Source organism: Mobula birostris, chromosome 10 (genome assembly GCF_030028105.1).
Source record: "Mobula birostris isolate sMobBir1 chromosome 10, sMobBir1.hap1, whole genome shotgun sequence".
NCBI classification, from domain to species: Eukaryota; Metazoa; Chordata; class Chondrichthyes; order Myliobatiformes; family Myliobatidae; genus Mobula; species Mobula birostris.
The window spans coordinates 17,449,225-17,471,969 of NC_092379.1; the positions used below are offsets into that span (position 1 = coordinate 17,449,225).

The following is a 22,745-nucleotide window of genomic DNA, read 5'->3' on the forward strand; positions in this document are numbered from 1 at the left end:
TGGAGGGAGCTTCGCTCTGTGTCTGACCCCGGGAGTGTGTGATGGGATGGTGTGGAGGGAGATTCACTCTGTGTCTGAGCCCAGGAGTGTGTGATGGGGTGGTGTGGAGGGAGATTCACTCTGTCTGAGCCCAGGAGTGTGTGATGGGGTGGTGTGGAGGGAGATTCACTCTGTGTCTGAGCCCAGGAGTGTGTGATGGGATGGTGTGGAGGGAGATTCACTCTGTGTCTGAGCCCAGGAGTGTGTGATGGGGTGGTGTGGAGGGAGATTCACTCTGTGTCTGACCCCGGGAGTGTGTGATGGGATGGTGGGTGTGGAGGGAGATTCACTCTGGATTTGCTGCCAGTAATTAACTCCTCCGCAAATTCTCTTTTTGGGTTTCCTGCTCTTTGCAATTTTGGTAAACAGCTTGGATGATGAAGTTTAAAGATGTGCGAGTAAGTTTGCAGAGGACACAAAGGTTGGCGGTGGTGTGGATAGTGTAGAACAGTGTAGATTTCTTCCGGACACTTATGGGTTCAGAGCTGGGCTGCAAAGTGGCAGCTGGAGTTCAGTCCGGAAAAGTGTGAAGTGTATGGCGTGTTGTCCTTCATGAGAAGGGGAATTAAGTTCAGGAGGCGTGAAGTAATGTTACAACTCGATGAAAACTTTACTTAGACTGTACTTGTGTCCCAGTACATCGGCGGTAAAGCTCTCTCAACCTCTGAGGACGTCTATACAGAGCACTGTCGCAGGAAAACAACATCCACCATTAATCACCCCAGCCACCCAGGCGTTGCTGTCTTCCCATTGCGGCCATCAGCAGGAAGGTCCAGGAGCCTCAGGATCCACACCACCAGGTTCAGGAAGAGTTACCACCCCTCACCCATCAGGCTCATGAACCAGAGGGATAACTTCACTGGCCCCGTCACTGAACTGTTCCCACAACCTATGGGCTCCAGTTCAAGCACTCTTCACCTAATGTTCTCAATATTTATTTATTAATAATATTGCTTTTTTTCTCTTTCTTTCTGTTTTTTTGGCACTTTGATTTTTGTCTGTCCCGTTGGATGCCGTCTTTCATTGGTTCTATTGAGTTTCTTGTCTTTACTGTGAATGCCCGCAAGAAAATGAATCTCGGGGTTGTTTGTGGTGACTCGTACTTTGATAACAAATTCACTTTGAACTTGGAGTATTATGTTCAGTTCCGTTCGCCTCGTTAGAGGAAGAATGTGAAACCGTTAGAGATAGTACAGAGGAGATTTACCAGGATGCTCCCTGGATTGGAGAGAATGTTTCCTGAGGAAAGGTTTAGTGAACTAGGGTTTTTTCTCTTTGGAGAAGAGGAGGAGGAGAGGTAATTTTACAGAGGGGCATCAGCTGATAGTAATCATCGACAGAGTGGGCAGCTCCAGGCTTTTTCCCAGGGCAGAAATGGCTTCAGCTGTGGGAGCCATAATTTTAAGGTGACTGGCGGAGAGTAGAGGGGAGATGTCAGATGTGAACTGGCGGAGAGCGGTGGGCGTGTGGGACGCACTGCCAGGGCGGTGGTGGAGGCAGGCACACTGGGGGGCATTTTAGAGACTCAGACAGTAACAGGAGTGAAAGGACAATAGAGAGTTCAATGAGAGGGTGGGGTCAAACCGGCCTTGGGTTTAGATTTGATTTATTTATTTTTACCACAACAGCTCAGAACGTCACAGACCTCCCATAACTCAAATTCACCAAAGGACACCACAGGTCCAGTGCTCCACTATTCCCACACCCAACACCTCCCCCCCAAACCCACCGAGACCGGAATTGACGGCCTTGTGGCGAAGCTAGCAGATGATATGAAGATGGGTGGAGGGGCAGGTAGTTTTGAGAAAGTACAGAGGCTACAGAAGGATTTAGACAGATTAGGAGAATGAGCAAAGTAGTGGCAGATGGAATAAAGTGTTGGGAAGTGTATGGTCATGCACTTTGGGAGAAGAAATGAAAGGGTTGACTATTTTCTAAATGGAGAGAAAATACAGAATTCTGAGATGCAAATGGATTTGGGAGACCTTGTGCAGGATTCCCTAAAGGTTAAGTCAGTGGTGAGAAAGGCAGATGTGATGTTAGGATTCAGTTCGAGAGGACTAGAATATAAAAACAAGATGTAATATTAAGATTTTATAAAGCACTGGTGAGGTCTCACTTTAAGTGTTGTGGGCAATTTTGAGCCCCTTATCTAAGATAGCATGTACGGACTTTGGAAGGGGTTCAGAGGTTCATGAATATGATGCCAGGATTGAAAGGCTTATCATGTAAGGTTGAATTTGTATAAGGCATTGGTAAGGCCAAATTTGGAGTATTGTGTACAGTTCTGGTCACCGAATTATAGGAAAGATGTCAATAAAATTGAGAGAGTACAGAGGAGGTTTACTAAAATGTTGCCTGGGTTTCATCTCCTAAGTTACAGAGAAAGGTTGAACAAGTTAGGTCTTTATTCTTTGGAACGTAGAAGGTTGAGGGGGGACTTGATAGAGGTATTTAAAATTATGAGGGGGATAGATAGAGTTGACGTGGATAGGCTTTTTCCATTGAGACTGGGGGAGATTCAAACAAGAGGGCATGGGTTGAGAATTAGAGGACAAAAGTTTAGGGGTAACATGAGGGGGATCTTCTTTACTCAGAGAGTGGTAGCTGTGTGGAACGAGCTTCCAGCAGAAGTGGTTGAAGCAGGTTCGATGTTGTCATTTAAAGTTAAATTGGACAGCTATATGGACAGGAAAGGAATGGAGGGTTATGGGCCGAGTGCAGGTCGGAGGGACTAGGTGGGAGTAAGAGTTCGGCACGGACCAGAAGGGCCGAGATGGCCTGTTTCCGTGCTGTAAATGTTATATGGTTATATCATATGAGGAGTGTTTGAGGCTCTGGGCCTGTATTCACTGGAATTCAGAAGAATGCGGGGTGACCTCATTGAAATCTATTGATGCTGAAAAGGTTCGAGAGAGTGGAAGGTTCCTGTGTTGGGGGGAGTCTAAGACCAGAGGACACAGCCTTAGAATAGAGGGATGTCCTTTTAGAATGGAGATGAGGAGGAATTTCTTTACCCAGAGAGTGATGAATTTGTGGAAGTTTTTGCCACAGGCAGCTGTGGAGGCCCAGTCATTGGGTAATAAGTAAGGCAGAGATTGACAGATTTTTGATTAGTCAGAGCATGAAGGGATATGGGGAGAAGACAGGAGATTGGGGCTGAGAGGGGAATTGGATTGGCCATGATGAAATGGAGCAGACTCAATGGGCCAAATGGCCTAATTCTGCTCCTATATCTTGTGGCCGCAGAGTACCTCAGTGTGGAAAATATCAGCCAGTCGTGTATCAGCACGGAGGTGAAATTCCGAAACTCTGGGTCTTTTCACACCATTATAGGAAGGGTGTGCAGGCTTTGCAGAGGTTGCAGAACAGACTCACCAGTTGTCGCCCGGATTTGATGCGAAGAACTGGAAGGGAGGCTGATCAAACTTGGGTTATCTTCTCTGAAGCAGCGGATTAAGAGAGACATTGATGGATGAGAAAGTTGTATCTTTCTCCCCCAGTGGGGACGTGCAGGGAGAGATATGGACACACGTAGGCAGAAAGTATTGGGCATCGGTACAACATTACGTTTTACGGCATCTCAAGACGTAGGATCAGAATGAGGCCATTCAGCCCATCAAGTCTGCTCCAACATTCGATCATGGGATCCCTCTCAACCGCATTCTCCCACGCTCTCACCAAAAACCTTTGACCACCTTACTAATCAAGAATCTATCAACCTCCACTTTAAACATACCGAATGAATAGGCCTCCACAGCCATCTGTGGCCATGAATTCCAGAGATTCACCGCATTCTGACTAAAGAAATACCTCTTCATCTCCGTTCTAAAGGGACATCCTCATATCCTGAGGTGTACCTGCTTAATGGAACATCTTCTCCACCCCCACTCTACCCAGAGCTTTCAATATTCAATGGGTTTCAATAAGATCTCCCCTCATTCTTCTATTCGCCAGCGTGTCCAGGCACAGAGTCATCAAAAGCTCCTCAAACGTTAGGCTTCACGTTCCAGGGATCATTCCCATGAACCTCCTCTGGACCCTTTCCAACGCCAACACCACCCTTTACTAGCAAAGGGCCCAAGATAGCTCATCATGCAATAATTCCCCGGGTATCAACATCTCTGAGCATCTAACCTGGTCCCAGCACGTCGATGCACCTGGAAAGCAAGCACAACAGCGGCTATATTTCATGAGGAGTTTTGTCACCTAAAACACTCAAAAATGTATCGCGGAGGCCATTCTGACTGGCTGCATCACCGTTTGGTATGAGGGGGGTTAGAAAGCTGTACAGAGTTATAAAATTAGTCGGCTCCATCATGAGTACTAGCCTCCCGAGTATCCAAGAAAACTTCAAGTTGCAGTCCCTCAGAAAACTGACGTCCTTCACCCAGGACATGCCCTCTTCTCATTGCTACCATCAGGAAGGAGGTACAGGAGCCTGAAGGCTCACACTCAATGATTAAGAAACAACTTCTTCCCCTCTGCCATCTGATTTCTGAATGGACATTGAACCCGTGAACACTACCTCACTACTTTTTTTTAATTTCTGTTTTTACACTACTTATTTAAGTATTTAATATAGTGCTATCACGTTTGCTGTTGTGCGCTGGGGCAGCAGGCTGAGGGTAGCAGACACCAACGTAAGGCCAGTGATGTTGTGGGGATGGAACTGGACTCTCTGACGGTGGTGTCTGAAAAGAGGATGCTGTCCAAGTTGCATGCCATCTTGGTCAATGTCTCCCATCCACTACATAATGGACTGGTTGGGCACAGGAGCACATTCAGCCAGAGACTCATTCCACCGAGATGCAGCACAGAGCGTCATAGGAAGTCATTCCTGCCTGTGGCCATCAAACTTTACAACTCCTCCCTTGGAGGGTCAGACACCCTGAGCCAATAGGCTGGTCCTGGACTTATTTCATAATTTACTGGCATAATTTACATATTACTATTTAACTATTTATGGTTCTATTACTATTTATTATTTATGGTGCAACTGTAGCGAAAACCAATTTCCCCCGGGATCATTAAAGTATGACTATATATACACCTACTGTAATTCAGTTTTTAAATATATTTATCATTGCATTGTACTGCTGCCACAAATTTCATGGCATACAGTGGTGCTAGAAAGTTTGTGAACCCCGTAGAATTTTCTCTATTTCTGATCTAAAATGTGATCAGATCTTCACTCAAGTCCTAAACCTAGATGAAGAGAACCCAGTTAAATAAATAACACAAAAAACATCATATTTGTTCATTTATTTATTGAGAAAAATTATCCATTTGTTGGAAAAAGTATGTGAACCTTTGCTTTCAGTAGCTGGTGTGACCCCCCCCTTGTACAGCAATAACTTCAACCAAACGTTTCCGGTAACTGTCGATCAGTCCTGCAGAACGGGTTGGAGGAATTTTAGGCCATTCCTCCTTATAAAACTGCTTCAACTCTGGGATGTTGGTGGCTTCCTTGAAATAACCGCTTGCTTCAGGTTCTTCCACAAGATTTCTATAGGATTAAGGTCAGGACTTTGACTTGGCCATTCCAAAACACAATTTTTCTTCTTTTTAAACCATTCTGTTGTTGATTTACTCTTGTCTTTCAGATCATTGTCTTGTTGCATCATCCAACTTCTGTTAAGCTTCAGGTGACAGACTGCTACCCTGACATCCTCCTGTAAAATGTCTTGATACAATTTTGAATTTATTGTTCCCTCAACAATTGCAAGCTGATCGGGCAGAGGCAGCAAAGCAGCCCCAAACCGTGATGCTCCTTCCACCATGCTTCACAGCTGGAATGAGGTTTCAGTGTTGGTGTGGAGTGCCCTTTTCCCTCCAAACAGAGCGGTGTGCGTTTCTGCCACGAAGTTCAGCTTTTGCCTCACCTGTAAACAGAACATTGTCCCGGAAGTGCTGTAGAACATCCAGGTGGTCTTCTGCAAACTCGGGACTTGCAGCAATGGTTTTTTTAGGAGAGCAGTGGTTTCCTCCGTGATGTCCTTCCATGAACACCATTCTTGTTCAGTGGTTTTCTTAGAGTGAACACATGAACAGAGACTTTAGCAAGTTCTAGAGATCTCTGCAGGTCTTTTGCTGTTACCTTTGGGTTCTTTTTCAGCTCCTTCAGCATCGCACGTTGTGCTCCTGGTGTGATCTTTGCAGGATGCCCACTCCGAGGGAGAGTAGCAACAGTACTGAATTGCCTCCATTTGCAGACCATTTCTCTTGCTGTGGACTGATGTACTCTCAGGTCTTCAGAAATGCTTTTGTAACCTTTTCCAGCTTCATGCATCTCTACAGTTCTTCTTCCAAGGTCCTCTGAAAGTCGATTTGATCGAGGCATGGTGCATATAAACAGATCTTTCTTGAGATGAGCAGGTTCTGTCAGTAACCTGACTTTGTGAGTCTTTTTCTACAATCCCCACCTCCAATCTCATCTCATTGACTGGAGCACCTGACTCCAAATAGCTTCTGTGGAAGGGCTGGCTGGTGGTGCAGTGGCATCAGCACTGGACTTCAAGGCAGATGGTCGTGAGTTCAAACCCAGCCAGGTCCCAACCTGGGCAGCAGCAACATCTGCGCGGAAGAGAGGCCTGGCAATCCACTTCCGTATCTTGCCGTGAAAACCTTATAGTCCGTGAGTCGGACTTGACTTAATGACTGAACAACAGAAGGCATTACCCAAGATGTTCACATTCTTTTTCCAACAATATTGTGTTGTTTATTTAATTGGGTTCCCTTTATCCAGTTTTAGGACTTGCGTGTTTACGTTTTAGATCATACTTTTGCAGAAATAGAGAAAATTCTACAGGGTTCACAAACTTTCCAGCACCACTGTGATATTATGCTTGTGGGCTGTCCACTGCCTTATAAAGGCTCAGCAGGGAATCATCCTGCAAGTCGGCCGTTAGGGAAACCTGCACGACGACTCGTCAGATTGTACCCCTGATAACCGGATTTGTCCCCACCCCAACGTTCAGGAAATTATCTGCACCTTTATTCCTGCTACCAAAGTGCCTGACCGTATACCTCCCGACACTCTTGGCCCGTGCTATTAATCTGTCTAAGTCCTTCTGCAGACTCTGTGCCTTGGACGGAATGTGAGGGATGCTCTGCCACGTGGCGTGATAGAGGCCGGTACAGTGAGGACGTTTTAGACACTCAGACAGCAACTTGGGTCAAAGAAGAACAGCGGGTTATGTGAGAGGGAAACGTTAGATTAAAATGTCAGTACAACATTCAGGGCCGAAGGGCCTGTACTGTTCCCTGTTCTAATGTCTCACATAAATAGGTCGCCTATTCTAAAGAACACCGATTTAATTTTTCAGCAGCCATTCCAATACCAACTTCACCACTTCCCATATCTACATTAACAAAACGACACTACAAATACAGCCCTGGTCTAATCCAACAGTGTACCCCACAACCACAACTCCTCTCCTGCCCTCGGAGTCCCACAGTGACCCAGCCTAGAACATCTCAGCCAAGGGTGTATCGTCACCGTGTCCAAATCACAGAAACCCCAACTACAGAGCTCATCCCTTCACAGGAGGGGTGGTGGGGGCCCTGCACCAGGATGCTGTGTGGAGTGGAGGGGCAGCCTGGAAAAACTTGGGTTACATTGTCCGGAGTGCCAGAGGCTGAAGAGAGACCTGATAGAAGTTTACAGGATTTCGAGAAAGACAGATGGAGCAGACAGTCAGAATCTTTTTACCAGGGAGAAATGTCTCAGACTAGAGGGTTTGGAGTTGAGGTTTAGGGAGATGTGGGAGGCAAGTTGCTTTTTACTTCCATAGTCAGTCATGGGTACCGTGGATATGCTGCCAGTGTGGTGGTGAAGCAGGTATGACAGAGGAGTTTAAAAGACCATTAAATTGGCACTCCGATATGCAGGGAATGGTGTGATCTGGACATTGTGTAGGCGGGGGGGATGAGGTGTCAGCATAGCACCGCGGGCCGAAGGGCCTGAACCGACCACATTTACACTGACCCATCTCACTCTCCCCACACAGTTCACTGCCAGAGGCACACGTCCACGTTCACACATCTGCCGTGGGTAACTCAATTACAGCAGCATTACATCCCCGTCAACAACACCCCCCCCCCCAGTCTATCCCTAACAAAGGACGAAACCAGAACAGAGACACACACACATACAGACAGCACCTGAGGGTGGGGTGAAAACGAACCTCCTCCCCAAACCCTGAATTGAGGCCACGGCTGCTCTACATGGCGGGGCGAGTGCGCTGGTGGGCCAGGAGTTGAGCGGACCAAGTAAAAGCACCCCCCCACCACAATCAGGACAGCTGACTGACTGTGTCTATCAATGGTTCTGGAGCTGTGACGAGCCAGTGAAACCCTTCCCGCAGACATGGAAGGTGAAGGACTTCTCGCCTGGGAGGAGTTGATGAGGGCCTTGTTGCATTTGAGACAGGAGGAGGGCTCCTCCCCGGTGTGGATCGGCCGAGAGTCCATTAGCTGGGAGGAGTTGATGAGGGCCTTGCTGCACGTGGGGCAGGAGAAGGGCTGCTCGCCGGTGTGCCAGCGGGTACAAGGACCGGGTGAAGGTCTGTGCGTCAGGTGAAACTCGTCTCCTTGGTGTGAACCTGCCGGTGCCTCCACAGGTAGGAGTAGCGGACGAAGGCCTTCCCGCAGACCGTGCAGTAGTAGTTCCTCTCCCCAGTGTGGATCACCAGGTGCTGCTTCAGGTACCGGGGTCGTTTGAAGACCTTGCCACACTCGGGGCAGGGGTAGGGCCGCTCTTCGGTGTGGACGTGTTGGTGCCGCCACAAGGTGCAAGTGGTACTAAAGCTCATCCCGCAGTCCGGGCAGGTGTGGGGCTTCTCCCCCGTGTGCGATCGCTGGTGGATTTGGAGCTTTGACAACCCGGCGAAGCTCTTCCCACAGAAGGGACAGGTGAAGGGCTTCTCCCCAGTGTGAACTCTCCGGTGCTGCACGAGGTGGGAGGACTGGACGAAGGCCTTGCCGCAGTCGAGGCAGCAGAAAGGCCGCTCGCCGGTGTGGGTCCTCCGGTGCTGAAGGAGGTGTGAGGAGCGAATGAAGCTCTTGCCGCACTCGAGGCAGGAGAAGGGGCGCTCGCCGGTGTGGGTGCGCCGGTGCACTACCAGGTGTGAGGAGTGGCCATAGGCCTTGCCGCAGTCGGGGCAGGAGAAGGGCCGCTCACCGGTGTGGCTGCGCAGGTGCGCCTGCAGGTGAGAAAAGCTGCTGAAGGCCTTGCCACACTCGGGGCAGGTGATGCTCTTCTCTCTAGTGTGGATCCGCTGGAGCCGTGAGAGGTCCTGGCCGCTCTTCAAGGCCTTGCTGCAGTCATCACACCTGAAGGGCCGGATCTCATTGTGGGCTAGTCTGTTGTGGTGCGGCACGGACTGGTCAGGAAACACATTCCCGCACAGTATGCACGGCAACAGGTTCTGCCCGGACGGTGCTTCCCCCAGCACACCCTCGCCACCCTCGGAGACAGGTATGGCTGTGAGGACGTCACAGGGCTCTCCTTCCATCGGTCGTTGTCTGCTGTTTGCCAGATCCTGGCACTCCTGAGTTACTCTGCAGGATCTTGGTGTGACCGCTTGTCTTCAGCTTTTGGCTCCAACGCTGGTGTGGTGTAGGACAAACAAAGCTAAGCTTTCTCAGCAGTCTCTGAAAAGGCAAAAAGAAGACTTCTAAGTATGTCATTTTATAACCTGTCTCTGTAATTGTAACACATCATTCTGTTTTACCACTTTTTCTGTCTAAATGCTGCCCATACAAAATCTTTTTCCTAAATTCAAGTGACAGTAATAAATCAAAACCTGCATTGCGGTGCCAAAAACACATCCAGCATTACTATTTAAATGGCTCTGACTCCCAAATCCAGGGAGCTTTTTCACTAACTTTCTTCCAGCCCAACACATTTATATATCTGCCCTCTGCTCAAAGGCAGAATACACTGCAATGTTTAAAAAAATGTTACTAAAGGCCTGAACTTTGAGCATGCCTAGTGTAGTCGATGGATTCTCCGTCCCGTGCTAAAAAGCTAATGATCTGAAATCAAACTATTCAGGACAAATTGCATGATGAATAACCAGCGAGATGCTGAAGTTAGGTTTCCAGATTTTGCAGAAAGCTGATGGCGGAGACCTATCCCATGACGTACCGCGCGCCAGAAACCGCTCTATCTCATTAGCCAGCGACCTTCGCACCACGGGACGGAGAATCAATCGGCTACACTACGCATGCTCAAAGTTCGGGCCTCGCTCCGCTGTAAATTACCCTGGGCGGCGGACAACCCCCGGCTGCAGTTTCCCACCCGGCAGCGGGGTCGGAATCGCCGATAGGGACCGGTCAAGATCGGGGGGAATCCGGGAGGAAACACCGAGCAGACGGGCCGCGCAAACCGGAAAGCAGATTCCGCCGCTGCACGTTGCCGGAACCGAGGCTCCACGTGATTCCCAACGCCCGCCCACATAACGTTCTAGCGATTGATTGGCTTGGCCTCTGATTTACAGGAGCTTTAGCCAATCCGAGGAACCGATGGACTGAACCCTGCGGTTGTCATCCAAACAAAGGGACAGCGGAGTGGGCGTAACCCGGATCGGTTGATTGACGGGTCGGTGGAACAAGCGGACCCGGTGCCCGGTGCCCGGTGCCCGGTGCCCGGTGCCCATCGGGAGTGAGTTACCGAATTAGTATCGGAATTGGTTTATTATTATCACCTACCGCGATACAATAGCAAAATATCGCCTGGCGTACTGTTTATTCAATCAAATAATTACACAGTGTATCAGAATCGGGTTTAACATCACCGGCATATGCCGTGAAATTTGTTAATTTAGCGGCATCAGTACAATACAAAACATGATAATATTAAAAAACTGATTAAATAAGTAGGGTAAAAACAAGTTTTTACAAATTAGTGAGGCAGTGTTCATGGTTTCAATGTCCATTTCGGAATCGGATGGCCGAGGGGAAGAAGCTGTGCTTGAATCACTAAGGTTGTGCCTTCAGGCTTCTGTACCTCCTCCCTGATGGTTACAATGAGAAGAGGCCATGTCCAGGGTGGTGTGGGTCCTTAATAATGGACGCCGCCTTCCTAAGGCGCCGCTGCTTGGAGATGTCTTGGGCACAATGGAACTGACTGAATTTACAGCTCTCTGCAGCAGAGGAGTAATAATGGAATGCAGAATTTACAGAGACCGTGCGCTGCAGGCAGATAATAAGGTGCAAGATCTGCGTCCCTGTTTCTCATCAGTCAGGCCGTGCCATCTTTCCACGGCTCCGATCGGGAAGGAGGTGCAGAAGTCTGTAATACCACATCACCAATTTCAGGAGCAGCCTCTTCTCTTCAGCCATTTGGTTCCTGAACCAACTGACCATAATAAGACCATAAGATTCAGTATGGAGCAGGAGTAGGCCATTTGGCCCATCGAGTCTGCTCTGCCATTTCATCATGGCTGATCCATTATTCCTCTCAGCCCCTATCTTCTGACTTTACCCCCCCATATCACTTCATGCCCTGATCAATTAAGAATCTATCAACCTCTACCTTAAATATACATTAACATTTGGCCCCCACAGCTGCCTGTGGCAACAAATTCCACAGATTCACCACCATCTGGCTAAAGAAATTATTCCTCATCTCTGTTCTAAAGGACGCCCCTCTATTCTGAGGCTGTGTCCCCTGGTTTTAGACCCCCCCCCCCACCTTAGGAAACATCCTGGCCACATCCACTCTATCAAGGCCTTTCACCATTCGATAGGTTTCAATGAGGTCTTCTGAATTCTAGTGAATACAGGCCCAGAGCCATCAAGCACTTTTCATATGCCAAGCCATTCAATCCTGGAATTATTTTTATGAATCTCCTTTGAACCTTCTCCAGTTTCAGCACATCCATTCTAAGATAGGGGGCCCAAAACTGCTCACAATACTCCAAATGAGGCCTCAACAGTGCTTTATAAAGTCTCAACATTACATCCTTGCTTTTATGTTCCAGTCCTCTTGACATGAATGCTAACATTGCATTTGCCTTCCTTACCTCAGACTCAACCTGCAAATTAACCTTTAGAGAATCCTGCACAAGGACTCCCACGTCCCTTTGTGCCTCCGTGTTTTGTATTTTCTCTCCATTTAGAAAATGGAGAGAAATGGGCTGTCAATGCTAGGGCTTTAATGTTTTGGCAACGGGGTTCCAGATAACCTAGCCCCTGGGGCTCCCTTGTGGCTATGTATGGAGTCCAACTCTGTTGTCAATTCCTCCTTGCCAGCCACGCTGTTCTCCAAGTTAGAGAAGCCTGGGATTTCAAAAAGTTTGAGTTTCATTTTGAAAAATTCCATCAGAATTCTAAACCAGATTAGGAGCGTTCTGAATTCACCAGACACCTCTGCACAAACACCAATCTGTTTCAATCACTCCTTTCTACCTTCATGGTCAGATAAAACCTACCATGCTTGGAGGGAGAAGGGTCTAGTTTCTATTGAAGACCCGTACATAGAGGGACGGTTTGCAACACTTAGTCTGCTGAAAGAGAAACTTGAGCTGCCTCATTCACACTTTTTTCATTACTTACAAATTAGACACTACATTCAATCTAAGATTTGTCATTTTGAAATCCTTCCAGGGAAACATATATTTTTTGATATTTTAAAGAACCCTCCTGACTCTAGGCATCTCGTTTCTAAGTTTGCATGTTTGTTTGATAATTGCACTGTAGCATCTACTGTGAAGATTAGAGATGCCTGGAGAGAGGAGTTGGGCATTGAATTATCTGAAGCTGCCTGGGACAAGAGTTTGTCAATGATACAGGCTTGCTCTGTTAACAGCAGGCACCAACTGATCCAGTTTAAAGTTGTCCACCATCTCCATTACTCCAAACTTAGATTGCACAGGATCTACCCTTCTGTCTCACCAATGTGTGATAGATGTCAAGGGACGGAGGCCACGTTGTCACACACCTTTTGGTTTTGCCCATTACTGACTGGATTTTGGTCCAAGATATTCCACTGGTACTCAAAGGCCTATAAAAGATCCTTCCCCTTGGAAGCTGGTCTCACTATATCTGGCTGCTCGCAATCTATTGTTTGTTTCCCTGCCACCATACAACAGTCTCTGATGCTGGGGATGATTGCTGCCAAAAGACTTATCTTGAGGGAATGGAAATCACCTTCTCCCCCTTCCTTTCAGAGATGGATGGCTGATATGATCTTAGTCATACAGATGGAGAAACATAGGTTTTTGAGAACCAATTCAATTAAAAAAATTTTCGGCTATCTGGGATGCATTTCTTGCCTACCTCGACGAGGCCAGGGACAGATGAGCAATTTCCCCCCAGCTGATTTCTCATGGCCCTCATTTGAGATTTAATGTTTAGTATTTTTGAGCACTTTGTACAATTGGCATCCCTCTAATGTTATGTTCCTTTTTTATTGCTCATTTCATTTTTACACATGTCTGAGCTGGTATGTTCTTGTGATTTCATTTTGAAAATTTTGAAAATAGAGTATTTAAAAAAAAAGAAAACAATCAAGCTTTTCATTTCTTTTACCAAAGTGCATGTCTATAAACTTCCTGACACTGTATTCCATCTGTTGACTTTTTGCCCATCTCCTAGTCTAAGTCCTTCTGTAGCCTCTCTACTTTCTCAAAACTATCCGCCCCTCTACCTACCTTTGTATTGTCCACAAACTTGGCAACAAAGCCATCAGTTCTGTTATCCACATCATTGACATATAATGTAAAAAGAATCGGTTCCAACACAGACCCTGTGGAATACCACTAGTCACCGGCAGCCAATCAGGAAAGGCTCCCTTTATTCCCACTCTTTGCCTCCGGCCAATCAGCCACTGCTTTATCCGTGCTAGAATCTTTCCTGTAATACCATGGGCTCCAAACTCGTTAAGCAGCCTCATGTGTGGCACCTTGTCAAAGGCCTTCTGAAAATCCAAGTACACAACATCAACCCATTTTCCTTTGTCTATCCTGCTTGTTATTTCCTCAAAGAATTGCAACAGAGTTGTCAGACAAGATTTTCCCTTGTAAAACCATGCTGACTTCGGCCTATTTTATCACGTGCCTCCAAGTACCCTGAAACCTCATCCTTAATAATCAACTCCAACACCTTCCCACCCTCTGAGGTCAGACTAACTGGCCTGTAGTTTCCTTTCTTTGGCCTCTCTCCCTTCTTGAAGAGTGGAGTGACATTTGCAATCTTCTAGTCTTCCGGAACCATTCCATCATCTAGTGATTCTTGTGAGATCATTTGTAATGCTTCCACATTGTTGATGCTTTGCTGGTCAGAGAGGCTCCCCAGGGTGCTCGCCTCCTGATGAGAGAGGGTCAAGTTGGAGGCCCCTCATCCCACAGTCGGAGCAGCCACGTGGCCAGGTGCTCGCCCAGCCGTTGGCGGTACCGATCCGCCAGCTGGATCCGCTCCTTTGGGGAGAAATCCCGGGTCTCGGAGGGACCACGGGCATGCCTCCCTGCGGCTTGGTCATCCTCATCCCCCTCCTCTCTGCAGTGGACCTGGGACCGCGTGGTGACGGGTCGAGCGTGCAGGGGTTCGGGCGCACAGGGGAAAGGGCGGTTGTGGGACCTAGGCTCCTCGGGCACCCGCTCCCCGTCACTGCTTAGCCATAAATCGCCATCTCCCAGCCACGCGTCCAGCTTGTCACCGCGCTGGACCGGGGCTCGAATTTTTAGCGGGTCCGGCTGCCAGCCAGACCGGCGAGCTGCCCGCGCCTGCTGCAACTGTATTAGCCCGCAGGCGACTTCAGTCTCCCTGACCCCGAGATCGTTGTCTCGAGTCTGGGCAGCTTGTACTGCCCCCTGCAGCGTGGAGCAGCGCTGCCGAGCTCTTCTAACTCCCTGTCCCTCTTGTTGCATAGCTGCTGGATCTGGCCAGAAACCCTAACCTGGCGTTTCAGGAGGGACCCAAAAAGCCAAAAGGCTCCCCCTTCACTCCCTTTGGCTTTGAGGGAACCCGACTTCCTAAGGAGGGAGACCACGTGGTGCCCCAGTTTCTCGCCACGTGGGTCCAACTGCTCGGACTAGCCCACCGGTTTACCGTGGTCCGCAGGCTGGCAGGCTGGCCAAGCGCTCAAATCCCTCTCTCTTGTCGGTCCACCCAGGAATCCTATCCTCGGTGCCTGCACTGGTTTTTTTTACCAGTTCCAGAACATTTTCCCACGCCTGTGCCCAGCCAAGAACCCTGAGCCCTGCTCGCAGCGCCAATTGTGGTAAGTGAGGAAACAGGTTCGGTAGGTCTCAAAGGCGAGGACTCTGGACACACAGTCTTGGTAGTAAAGGATTTTATTTACAGAAGGCAAACGTGTGAAAATGGCAACAGAAGCAACACGCACATGCGCACAATTTACAGCAGTCGTGGGAACACAGTACACGTGCACCATACACACAGACACACACACACACATACAACCAAGGGAAAAGTCAATATGATACCCGTCACCCCTTAACTCTGTGCAGGCTCGGCTCTATGCTATTAGGGACAATAATCAATGCTCCCAGCCCTATTCAATGCGCAGCTCCCCAACAGTTTCTCCAGCACCGTTCCACGGTTCTCAGCCTGGAGTGAAGCAGGGTGGTCCCTCGGAGATGGCAAAGAGAGAGAGAGAGCCCAGCGCACCCTTTTAGTGCAGGAGGGCTGGAGGGTCCCACCCAGGTAATTCATGGGGGGGGGGCAATGGCTCGGTGCCATCTGAATTAAGCTGATTAGAAAGGACAATTGCTCGAGGCCAAGTACAAAGCTAATTAAAGGGGCCAATGGTTAGGTGTGTATTGATGAGTGAGGAGGGGTCAAACCTTGATTGGCAGGTGGGGTCCCAGAACAGATCCCTGAGGCACACCACTGGTCACCATCCTCCATGCAGAATATGACCCATCTAGAACCACTCTTTGCCTTCTGTGGGCAAGCCAATTCTGGATCCACAAAGCAATGTCCCCTTGGATCCCATGCCTCCTTAATAAGCCTTGCATGGGGTACCTTCTCAAATGCCTTGCTGAAATCCATATACACGACATCTACTGCTCTACCTTCATCAATGTGTTTAGTCACATCCTCAAAAAGTTCAATCAGGCTCGTAAGACACGACCTGCCTCTGACAAAGCCACGCTGCCTATTCCTAATCATATTATGCCTCTCCAAACGTTCATAAATCCTGCCTCTCAGGATGTTCTCCATCAACATGGAGAAGATGGGGTTGAATTCAACAGGCATGAAGTAATATTGCAGCTCTATAAAACTACTCTGAGACCGGACTTGTGTCCTAGTCCATCACGGATAAAGCTCTCCCTATCATCGAGCCCATATGTACGGAGAACCACGCGGGAAAGCAGCGTCCATCACCAAGGCCCCCCACCATCTCTTCTGGCTGCGGCCATCAGCAAGAAGGTACCGGCGCCCAGGGACATCGCACCACCAGGTTCAGGAACAGTTACCCCCCCTCAACCATCAGACTTTTGCCCCAAAACGGATAACTTCACTTGCCCCATCACCGAATTGCTGCTAGAACATTCGGTCTCACTTCCGAGGACTTTTGATCTGATGTTATTGATAATTGCTGCTTATTTGTTAATTTTTATTAATTATATATATTTATTTATTTGTATTTTTTGCATATTGGTTGTTGTCTGTTCTGCTGATGTGGTCTTTCATTGATTCTATTATGGTTATTGGATTTATTGAGTATGCCTGCAAGAAGATGAATCTCGGGGGTGTATACAGATGTAGCCCCCTGGTAAGCCTCAGGCTCGCTCAGCTCGCTTCCGTCCAGAGGGAGCAGCCTTCGGCCCCGCTAAACTGGGTCATCAAGTTTGTGTGGATGCTGTGTGATGTACCACATCCCGCCAAATAACAAACAATACACCATATGCGATTAAATGATTACACTTTATAGATATTACTGGAACTGTGTAATTAATAGAGATAAAATATAAAAGGAAAGTAAAAGGCGCCAAACTTATCAAAGTTCAACCACTTCGTGCACAACAGTTGAAGCACAATTAACGGAGTCTTCTTTCCACCCTCCAATCCCCTCTGACCTCCTCAACCTGCCGTCTGGGACCAACCACGATGGTCAGCCAGACGCTCCACACGAGTCTATCTTCGTCTCCTCTCCTCGCCGAAGACCCTGGGCCTCGGACTCCCACTCGGGGTCCGTCCCGCCGCCCAGTTTACAGCATCGCGTCTCCTCTCTCTGTCCCCATCGCGCCTTCCGCCCCAAAGCCCGCGAAACAATAGCTTACAGACACACAAGAAAGAATAACGTCTATATTGGTTAGCAAATGAATACAATCCTCTTATCGGTAATTATAACCCAAACAAGCTGCGAGAGAGAAACACTTTCTCAGCGGTTAACATAACAAAGAAGCCATTTTTATTAGCCTTAGCAGCAACATAAGAGAAGAAACCTCTTACACAGACTTTGAACTTGTTCAGTTCCAGTCGCCTCATTAGAGGAAGGATATGAAACCGTTAGAGATGGCGCAGAGGAGATTTACCAGGGTGCTGCTTGGATTGGAAAGCATGCCTTCCGAGAATAGATTTAGTGAGACAGGGTTTTTCCTCTTTGAAACAAAGGGAGCTGAGAGGCAACTTTATAGGGGTATGTACGATGGTACGAGGCATAGAGTGGAACGCTGGAGACTTTTACCGAGGCAGAAATGGCTTAGTTATACCCCTTACATAGGAGGAATAATTTTAAGGTGATTGGCAGAGAGTTTAGTGGAGGTGTCAGATGTAGGCATCTCACACGGAGAGTGCTGGGTGTGTGGAACGCACTGCCAGGGCGGAGGTGGAGGCAGATACATTGGGACATTTTAGAGGCTCAGGAAAAAAAGGACAATAGAGGGTTAAGTGGGGTCAGATTGGTCTTAGAGATCTTGGGGTTAGATCTGGTTTATTTATTTTTACAACATTGAAATACGTCCCAAAGCCTCACACACCTCCACACACAAAACGCCGCGGCAGATACTGACCTCGGCTATTGCGAACCAACGGTTCTGCTACTCCCCAGGTCCCAGACCACATCTTCACCCCACGCTATCAATCTTTGAAGTTGTTCTGCAGACTCCCTGATTTGGACAATGTGAGGAACACGCTGCTACGTGGCGTGGCAAAGGCCGGTACAGTAAAGAAATTTAGCTGACTCAGACAGCAACTTGGTCAACAGAGGAACGAAGGGTTATGTGGGAAGGAAGCGTTAGATTAAAACGCTAGTACAACATTGTGGGCCGCAGGGCCTGAACTGTTCCCTGTCCTAATGTTCCAAATCAAAAGACAAGGCATTTTAAAGACTGCTTTATTTTTTCGCAACAGCATTAAAATATTGCTCAGAATTTCACCACTTCCCATATCTACATTAACAAAACGACTCTGCAGGTGCAATCCCTGAATTAATCCAACGGCGACCCCCACAACCACGACTCCTCTCCCGCCCTCCGAGTCCCACGGTGACCCAGCCTGGAACATCTCAGCCAAGCGTGTACCGTCACCGCGTCCAAATTCCAGAAACCCCGACTACAGAGCTCATCCCTTCACAGGAGGGGTGTGGAGGATCCGCACGAGAATCCTGTGTGGAGTGGAGGGGCAGCCTGGAAAAACTTGGGTTACATTGTCCGGAGTGCCAGAGGCTGACGGGAAAAGTTTACAGGATTACGCGAAACATAGATGCGGCAGACAGTCAGAATCTTTTTACCAGGGAGAAAGGTCTCACACCAAAGTTAAGGTGACAGGGGATAAGTTTAAAGGAGATGTGTGCGGCGAGTTGTTTTTTCGCTTACACAGTAACTGCTTTACTTTCTCCGCAAGGCTCTGCCGACCACATTTACACTGACCCATCTCACTCTCCCCACAGAGTTCACTGCCAGAGGCACACGTCCACGTTCACACATCTGCCGTGGGTAACTCAATTACAGCAGCATTACATCCCCGTCAACAACCCTCCCCACCCGAGTCTATCCCTAATGGATGACAAAATCAGAACAGAGACACCACACAGACAGCACCTGAGGGTGGGGTGAAAGCGCACCTCCTCCCCCAAACCCTGAATTGAAACCACGTCTGCCCTAGACCAAGTAAAAGACCCCCCCCCCCCCACCACCACACACAATCAGGACAGCTGACCGACTCTATCTGCCAATGGTTCTGGAGCTGTGACGAGCCGGTGAAGCCCTTCTCGCAGACGTGGAAGGTGAAGGGCTCCTCCCCGGTGTGGCTCGCCCGGGAGTCCAGGGGCTGGGAGGAGTTGATGAGGGCCTTGTTGCATTTGAGATTTAGGAGAAGGGCTGCTCGCCAGTGTGGGCGAACAGGTGTGCCAGCGGGTACAAGGACCGGGTGAAGTTTTTCGCCTCAGGTGAAACTCCGTTCCTTGGTGTGGACCCGCTGGTGCCTCCGCAGGTTGTAGGAGCGAATGAAGGCCTTCCCGCAGACGGAGCAGAAGAAGTTCTTCTCCCCGGCGTGGATCACCAGGTGCTGCTTCAGATTCCGGGGTGCCTTGAAGGCCTTGCCGCACTCGGGGCAGGGGTAGGGCCGCTGCTCGGTGTGGACGTGTTGGTGCTGCCGCAAGCTGCAAGTGGTACTAAAGCTCATCCCGCAGTCCGGGCAGGCGTGGGGCTTCTCCCCCGTGTGGGTGCGCTGATGGGCCTGGAGCTCGGACAACCGAGCCAAGCTCTTCCCGCAGAAGGGGCAGGAGAAGGGCTTCTCTCCAGTGTGAACCCTCCGGTGCTCCACAAGTTGGGAAGACTGGGCGAAGGCCTTGCCGCAGTCGGGGCAGGAGAAGGGCCGCTCGCCTGTATGGGTGCGCTGGTGGCCCTTTAAGTGGGAGGAGTGGGTGAAGACCTTGCCGCAGTCGGGGCAGGAGAAGGGACGCTCGCCGGTGTGGGTGCGGCGGTGCACCACCAGGTGCGAGGCGTGGCCGTAGGCCTTTCCGCAGTCGGGGCAGGAGAAGGGCCGCTCGCCGGTGTGGCTGCGCAGGTGCGCCTGCAGGTACGAGAAGTTACTGAAGGCCTTTTCGCACTCGGGGCAGGCGACGCTCTTCTCGCCCGTGTGCATCCGCCGGTGCCACATGTGGTCCAGGCTGTTCTGGAAGGCCTTACCGCAGTCGTTGCACCTGAAGGGCCGGATCTCCGTGTGGGCCATCCGGTGGCGCCGCAGCGTGGACTGGTCGGGAAACACCTTCCCGCAGAGCGGGCAGGGCGACGGGCCTTCCCCTGGGGACGCGCTCCTCTGCACACCCTCTCCCCCCTCGGAGGCAGGTACGTCCGTGAGGAGGTCACTGGCCTTTCCTTCCATCGGTTGTTTGCTGCTGTCTGCCGGGTCCCGGTGGGTCAGAGTCCGTCTGCGAGATCTTGGTTTCAGCGTTTGGCCTCAACTTCCTCTGTCCTAACGCTTCATCTACGCTGGATGATGCTAAGGACAGACAAAGCAAGCCCTTCACAGCAGTCTGATACCTAAAAAGACAAACAGAACACTTCTCAATGTAGTTTAATGTTACAATCTTTTTCTGTAACTGTAACACATAATTCTGTTTCAAGACCGTAAGACATAGGAGCAGAATTTAGCCCCAAAAATGTCTGCTCCGCCTTTCCATCATGGCTGATTGCTCATCCCTATCAAACCCCATTCTTCTGCCTTTTCCTCGTATTCTCCGATGCTCTGATTGATCAACAACCTCTGCCTTAAATATATCCCACTGCTTTAAATGGACGTCCCTCAATCTGAGGCGGTGTCACTGAGTTTTCCTATTTTATGTTGGCATGATCTGTCTGATGGTTCACATGGTTGTCAAGTATTTCGATAGAAGCGACAGCAATAAATCAAAACCTGTACTGCTCTGCCGAAGTTCGCATCCGATATCACCTGAATCCCATATTCTGGACGTTGTTCTGTTAACAATTGTAGCCCAAAGAATTTATATCTGTTCTCTGCTCAAACGCATCAAAATCGGTGAAGGGGAGAGCGTTGCTGCAGGCGCTAAAACCATTCGATCTGAAATTAAACTATTCAGAACAAAATGTACGTAGCGTAATCAGCGGATAACATGATGAATAACAAGCATTTCCAAGCGTCTGGAATTGGAGCATGGCGGACGCTTCTCCCACAATGACCCGCGCGCCCGAGACCACTCTATCCCATCAGCCCGCGCCTCCGCACCGCGGGACACAAGAATCAGTCGACCACACTACGCATGCTCCGAAGACCGGGCCTCGCTCCAGTGTAAATTAACCTGGGCGGTGGACACACCCCTGGCAGCGGGGTGGGAGTCACCAATGGGAACGGTCAAGATCAGGGGAATCCGGGAGGGGGCAAGCACCGACTAGATGGGCCGCGCAACCGGGAAGCAGACGCTGCCGCTGCCAGAACCGAGACCACCCACGTGATCCTAACCCTCCCCCCGCCCACATCACGTCATTGTAATTACCCCGCTTGGTTCCTGATTTACAGGTCCTTTCGCCAATCAGAGATCTCGGTGGGCGAAACCCGCTGGTGTTCATCCAATCAGTGTGTCGAATGAATGAGAGGGCGTTAACCAAGACCGGTTGATTGATGGGTTGGCAGAGCCGGATGTCCATGAACGAACTGAGTTATCGAATTGATATTAGAATTGATTATTGTCACATGTACCAAAATGCATTAAAGAAAACTTGCGTTGCATTCTGTTCATATTGATCAAATCATTGCACAGAGCTGGAACATACCGCCGGTATTCCTAGACCAGCCTGTGCTGGTTACGTAACTGGCTGCAAGAGAAATCTTGGGTAGCTGGAGCAGAAGGGAAACGTCCGTCACTCGACCGTCCTTTCCGGAACGGCGCCAGGAAATCCTCCCTCGTTCTCGGAAATATCGGGCCGAACGTGAAACTTGACGAGGCGGAGGAAGGGGTGTTGATCCGATGTGGTGGAACAACGATTATTCTCTCCCCCCCTTTCCGAGCGAAACGGCTTTTCGGCGATTTGCCGGGGCCACGCTGATTAGCAGCCGCCAAAAAACGCAGCCCAAACTGGCGGAGACCCTCCACACCTCCTTCACTGTATCCTCGATTTCTCCCAGCTCAATCAAGACAGCTTCACTGTGTCTGACCCCGGGAGTGTGTGATGGGACGGTGTGGAGGGAGCTTCACTCTGTGTCTGACCCCGGGAGTGTGTGATGGGACGGTGTGGAAGCAGCTTCACTCTGTGTGTGACCACCAGCCTGTGTTGGGATGGTGAAGAGGAAACTTCGCTCTGGATTTGTCACCTGTAAATTAACTTCTTTTCCTCTAATTCTGTTCTGGGGCTCCAGCCCTTTGTGATTTGTGTAACTGACTTGGATGGTGAAATTGAAGTTTGTGTTGGTAAGCTTGCAGATGAGATAAAGGTTGCTGGTGCTGTGGAAAGTGTAGAAGATTGCCTTACGTTATGTCGGGACACTGATAGGATGCAGAGCCCGGCTGCAGTTGAACCTGGAAAAGCGTGAGCTGATTCTCTTTGGAACGTCGAACTCTCAGACAGAGCACAGGGGGGAATGGCAGGAGTCTTAGCAGTGTGCTGGTGCAGAGGGATCTTGCAGTCCACAGCTACAACAAAATTGCATTAGTAAGGCCTTCATAAGCCAAGGAAGAGACAACCTGCAGATGCTGGAAATGCAAGCGACACACACAAAATGCTGGAGGAACTCGGCAGGCCTGATGAAGGGTCTTGGCCTGAAACATTGACTGT

General features: G+C 49.4%; 1 protein-coding gene across 1 annotated transcript; it reads right to left on the reverse strand.

Annotated features, from left to right (window-relative positions):
- Positions 1-639: 639 nt before the first annotated feature.
- Positions 640-21,075, reverse strand: LOC140203536 (uncharacterized). Its single transcript, XM_072269595.1, has 5 exons — positions 19,401-21,075; positions 19,174-19,334; positions 14,395-14,858; positions 10,309-10,533; positions 640-9,630 (listed from the first exon to the last, which is right to left on the reverse strand). Exons 1-5 carry the CDS (start codon positions 20,338-20,340, stop codon positions 8,616-8,618), a joined length of 2,805 nt encoding a protein of 934 aa, XP_072125696.1. The 5' UTR covers positions 20,341-21,075; the 3' UTR covers positions 640-8,615.
- Between the last annotated feature and the right edge of the window lie 1,670 nt (positions 21,076-22,745).